A 6,000-nucleotide genomic window follows, 5' to 3' on the forward strand; every position below is an offset into this window, starting at 1 on the left:
AAATTTTATACTCGACCCATATGAACTGAATATACAAAATACTGTTTAAAGATAGCACATTTAATAACAAAAATTGATTTCTTTGTATATTACTTTTCTAAAATTGTAATAGTGTGATGTCACCACTAGAATAGATGAAAAATAAAGAAAAGAAATTTTGATGATTCTGACCATTTATAATTTTGTTATAATTTCAGTTATGAAATTAAAACTGTAATTTTTCATAAGTCATTAAAAATTAAACATTTTTTTCAAAGGACAGGCCCCTTTCTTTTAATATTCTTATTAAATGGACATTAAAAACTGCATAAATCTTTTCTGAAAATATTTATAATTAATACTTAAATCTTATTTATTATTATTTTTTGTCAAAGAGGAGGTTAAATGGTGTATTTACCACTTACTATAAATAGTATATGTTTAACTTAATGTATAGGTATAAATAATTGAAAAAAAAAATGAATTAGAAAACTATAACCACAAAAAACTGAGATATTTACACAAAAACTATACATTTTGTTCAATTTTGGTATTCATTTGCACATAAAATATTAGGTGTAGGACATTTTTTTTGTTTTAAATTGTAGTACGTATTATAAGCTTTAATTTAACATATGTTTTAAGGGCATAATATTTCCTGAACATTTTTAATAGTTAAGTCGAAAAAATTAGTTGTTCGTGCAAAATTTGCTATTTCAAATACCCTTGAGGCTAGAAAGGATCAGATTTTCAAAAAAATTATAAAAAAAAAAAAATACTTAAGATTATCCAAAGAAATTATTTTAATTCGTTCATTTCAACAAAGTTATGTCAGTTTTAAGAAAAAAAGTTAAAAAATGCTAAAATTTACCAATTTTAAAAATTGTACTATTTTGGGTAAATTCCCCTAAAATGAGAGAACTTTTTTTAATTTTTGAGGATAATGTCTTAAGCTATATAATTTGTTATATTTTGATATATCAATGAAAAAAATCGGTCAGGTGAGAGCTGAGAAAAAGTAGTGACAGACACATAAACAGAGTTATCGTAGTAAAATTAATACCATCTCAGCTTTGCATCGAAGCCATAATTAATGATTAATTTGCGCTTTAAGTTAAAAATTAGAATTTTAACAATAAAATTTAAAAATATATCAAAAATATTAATGAAATAAATTAATTAATTAAAATTAATATGCATATTTTTTTTACTATGATAACAACCGCGGTATCATAATTCATTGGCTAATTAATAATTTTTAGTACATTTTATAATTTTTTAACTTATTGATAATTTTCAGTATCGTATACCATTTAATCCTAGCCAATAAGATATCCTATTAGCCAGCATAGAACGAGCACATCCTGTAAGCCCAAAACCATTTATTTGTAATCTTTCATAAAACCATGTTTTTTCGGTTTCACTGAAACAAGCTCCCACAAATACTCCTGTATTTGTACCTTTTAATGCCGAAGGAGTGTAACCTTAAAGATAAATTTATATTTAGCATAATAGTAACTATAAAATAATTTATTTTATTTTTGGCATAAAATATTCTATTTTCACAACAAAATTTATATTACAGCACTACATCAACAGTTAATTTAATGAAAATTAAATATTTTAAGCTAATATTTAATGAATTGCATCATACTGAAGTACTATTGTCATTAGACTTTAAAATTAATTATTTATTGAGACAGAGAGGATTTTATTTTTGTATTTTAATTTAACCTGTGTATATAAATTAAATGCAATAAAAAAAATGTGATCATAGAAATTTATTCAGTATGATTAATATAGCGATGGTAATAATGTATTAAATCAAGAATAAAATTTATATTCTAGATCCATTAACAAATACCAATACAGGTACGTATATAGTTAGCCTCTCGATTTTTCCTTAAATTATAATAAGAAAAAGACTTTTTTTTTTTGTCTTATTTTAGTATCCTAAATTTTCTTAATTTGTCAATCATTAAATTAGTTATATTTATATATCTAGTCACCCTAGTTAATAAATGTTAACTTCCGAAGTGGTTCGAAAATTGATATCAACCAGTCATTTATTAATAGGTTTTTTGTGACACATAAAATATAAATAAAGTCAAAAAAAAAGTTAACTCCTGAAAGCATAAGGAGTAGATTTAAAAAGTATGTACTAATTAATAACTAGATATATGTGTATTTAAAATAAGTAAAAAAAAAATCTCTTCATATTTTAATTATTTAAGGAGAAATGGAGTCTTCAAATTTAAAAAAATCATTTTAAGTATTTAGTTAAACAATGTACACAAGATTATTTGATATTTATTTTGATATATAATTTAAATATGTTCAAGACTTTTTCATTAATAAATATTAAAAACCAACCCCATTGATAAAAATAGAAATACTGTTTAATTTATTTATAAAATAAAAATGGATTATTTGCCTGAATCTACAATTGCTTCGTAAGTTTTTTCTAAAATTATTCGACACATTGGGTCCATAGCGTGAGCTTGCTTGTAATGAATACCAAAAAAAGCTGAATCAAATTTATTCACATGATTTAATTTTCCAGTACGTTTTGGAATTTCTGGGTGTTCTAAATGAACAAATAATAATAATTTTTATTGCTTTAAAGAATTTACTTTTTGTATTTAAAAAAATTATAATGGCTCATACGAATTGACCATCTTCGATCATCTCCTGAAATGAGGTCCACTTTGTTGAATAAATTTTCAGCAAAATTTGGTATGCCATCTGAATTAGGAAACGATCCTGAAATTCCTGAAATAACAATATCTTCGCCAGGATCACATTTCACAAGTTTACGACCCGCATTTAACGCTAGTTGTCTATCGTTTTTTATTTTAAGCTCAATGGCTTGCTGTCTTGACATCTTTTTAGACTAAAATACGTTATAGTTAGAATATAGTATTTTTCAATTTGAAAAGAAAAATTAAAATATATAGAAGAACAAAACGTAATGTACTTTTATGACATTTTTATATATGCATAATTTAATGAATCAATATGTGTACAGGATGCGCTAACAATTTGCATATATTACTTTCTATACAGGTCTTTAGGTTAAAGATCAGTTGTGAATCTAAGGGTGAATAATTTAACTATTAACAATCATAATTGTGGCTAAAACTGCTATTTATACACCATATAATTTCATAAATACAGCACCGTGTACTTAAATTCAGAGGGGTGACATACTAAAATAATAATTTGGATAATCTTCTTTTTTAATCTCCTAGCACCATAATAAGTTAAAATATTTTTGAGTCTATTAATTCAGTAGTATTAATGAATTTGACTATAGACCTTATGTACAAAATTAATATAAGACAATCATTTTCAATAAAATATGGACGCCATTATTATTCGTATAAAGTAATTACATTATATATACAATTAGGAACAGTTGTATACGATATAGTATTATAAACTAAAAAAACATATATAGGTTTTAGTTTCTATATTCTATAAATCAATTAATTTTTTTATGTTAAATATATTGATTCATATTTTTTGAGCATATTAAGCGAAAATTATAAAATAAAATAACAACACTAAAAAAAGTATCAGACAAATTTTCCTCGATTAATCGACCTCTAAAAAAATACAGGTATGATATTTATTTTTTGAGAGGTCTCATTTCAATTCTTCTATTTGTTCCTGATTTTAAAATATTCTAGTAATGCTCTCAAAAAATTATTAGACTATAATTTTTTTTTGAGAATATATTATGTTTTAAAATAGTACTATGATATTATATACTAAATAATAATAATTTTCTGGGTTCAATATTTTTTGATTCTAGCAAAAGTCATCCAGAAATATTGTTTTATTTATTTAAAAATAAACTTAGGAAATTAGTAAGTCTATGATTGATATAATACAATCGATCCATTTTTATATTATCTTTATTAAGACTAAGACTATTAAAAGAAATTAATAAACTATAAAGTTATCAGAAAAAAATAAACTGTATGAATAATAATGACTAAAAAAATACTTTTTAGGGGATTAACGCACATAAAATTTAAGTATCTACTGTAAGTTAAATTTCATTCTAATCAGCTTCATTTTTTATATTGTATGTCAAAATAACTTGATAGAAAATAAATAGAAAATCATCATGGACTCTTTAGCCTCTATTCCAACTATCTGGGATCGTCTCTATCTTATAAAACGATTTAACCGGATATTTACACCGGCTGTCAACCTGACGTAACCTCATTATGATTCAGAGAATTAAATTGAGCGAGATGTGTATCACTGATAAAATTCTCGTATGATCATCCATCTAAGAATCAACAGTAAATAGCGCCACACCTAAAAAAACCATATTATAGCTCGCTTGTACTAATGTACTATATTGAGTGGTCTCACTTGTTCTAACAACATTAATAATTTTTGATAGAATAAATATTTTTTGCTGATTATTTTTTAAAATAACTAACTGATTTGTGGGCTCTAATAATAATAATATAAATATTATTTTTCTAATTTAAGAAATAAATTAAATAAAGAAAAAAATTGTAAAAAGTGATTTTTAAAGTAAATTTTATTTATTTATTTACTAAATTAACGCCCCAAAGGGCAAGAGTACAGTTAATAAAACTTAAACTAGACATCAATAAATTTGGAGCATACAATTAGTTATAAAAACAAACAATATAAGTAAAGATTCTTAACTATATAATCGATCTCTTTATTATATCTAAAGAATTAAAAACCCAGCACAGGGGGATCGCGGCACAGTGGTGTCGTGGTATAGTTGGATCAAGTATAATGATATCTGACAGTGATTAAAATCACTATAAAAAAAACGCTTCGATGTAAAACTTTAGATAGTGTTAAATTTTAAAAAAATTGGGNGATAGTGTTTAATTTTAAAAAAATTGGTGTTTTATTCCAAAAGCTACTTGATCTGCTGGTTCCTTATTAATATCTCGATTAAGATAAAGTATGTCGAATGAAAAAGGGATTATTAAAAAATATTATTTCTCATAAAAAAAATCGTGTTGATTCATACACATTTCAATANGTTGAAAAAGTAAATTTTTTGTGAAAAAGTTGTCTTTTTAAATCCCCCCTGTGGGCAGATAAAGGGTCAAATTTACAAAAAAAATATATTAAATGATAGGTAATGACATCAAGCATAAAAAAAAAAAAATTAAATTGATATGTTGATTTTTGAAAAAGTTAGAGCATTATTAAGTTAAAAATATAAAAAAATATTATTTTACAAAAATCGTAATTTTTTATTAACTTTGATGTCAACTTTCACCACGAAGACAAGTCCACAGGTCAAATTTTTTTTTTCAAATTAAAGTATATTACATAAGCTTTAATTTAAAATATATATAAAAGTGTCAGATCTTCCGGAACACTTTCAAAAGTTAAGTTAAAAAAGTTCTACTTTATATATACATTTTTTATATTTTAAGCCCCCCCATATATAGGGAAATGGTCTGATATAAAAAAAAAAGTATGTCCAATGAAAGATGAATATAAATACTACTTTTCATGAAAAAATTGTATTGATCCATACATTTTTTAAAAAGTTATAGCACTTAAAAGTAAAAAATGTAAATTATAAAATCGAGAATTTTCACACAAAAATAGATTTTGATAGCCATTTTCACCATGAAGTCAAGTCCAGAGGTCAAATTTTTTTTTTCAAATTAAAGTATATTACATTAGCTTTAATTTAAGATATATATAAAGGTGTCAGACCTTCCGGAACATTTTCAAAAGTTAAGTTGAAAAAGTTAATTTTTTGTGAAAAAGTTGTCTTTTTAAATCCCCCCTGTGGGCAGATAAAGGGTCAAATTTACAAAAAAATATATTAAATGATAGGTAATGACATCAAGCATAAAAAAAAAAAAATTAAATTGATATGTTCATTTTTGAAAAAGTTACGGCACATTTTAGTAAACAAAAATTGAAAAAATTTCGAAAATTAGCGATTTTTAAATTTGTAATTTTTTTGGAGGTTTCCACCATTTACGGGGAACG

At 23.9% G+C, this 6,000-nt stretch overlaps 1 protein-coding gene across 1 annotated transcript in view; it reads right to left on the reverse strand.

The window, feature by feature from the left end:
* Positions 1-6,000, reverse strand: part of LOC126895965 (fatty acid synthase) — a 35,485-nt gene that overhangs the window by 21,106 nt on the left and 8,379 nt on the right. The window contains exons 2-4 of the mRNA XM_050668328.1: positions 2,647-2,872; positions 2,414-2,566; positions 1,290-1,463 (exon numbers count right to left, since the gene is read on the reverse strand). Of these exons, the coding sequence (XP_050524285.1) occupies positions 1,290-1,463; positions 2,414-2,566; positions 2,647-2,872 (553 nt within the window). The remainder of the gene's footprint in view (positions 1-1,289; positions 1,464-2,413; positions 2,567-2,646; positions 2,873-6,000) is intronic.

The sequence above is a fragment of the Daktulosphaira vitifoliae genome, unplaced genomic scaffold (genome assembly GCF_025091365.1).
Source record: "Daktulosphaira vitifoliae isolate Bord-2020 unplaced genomic scaffold, ASM2509136v1 Scaffold_1, whole genome shotgun sequence".
Taxonomy (NCBI): domain Eukaryota; kingdom Metazoa; phylum Arthropoda; class Insecta; order Hemiptera; family Phylloxeridae; genus Daktulosphaira; species Daktulosphaira vitifoliae.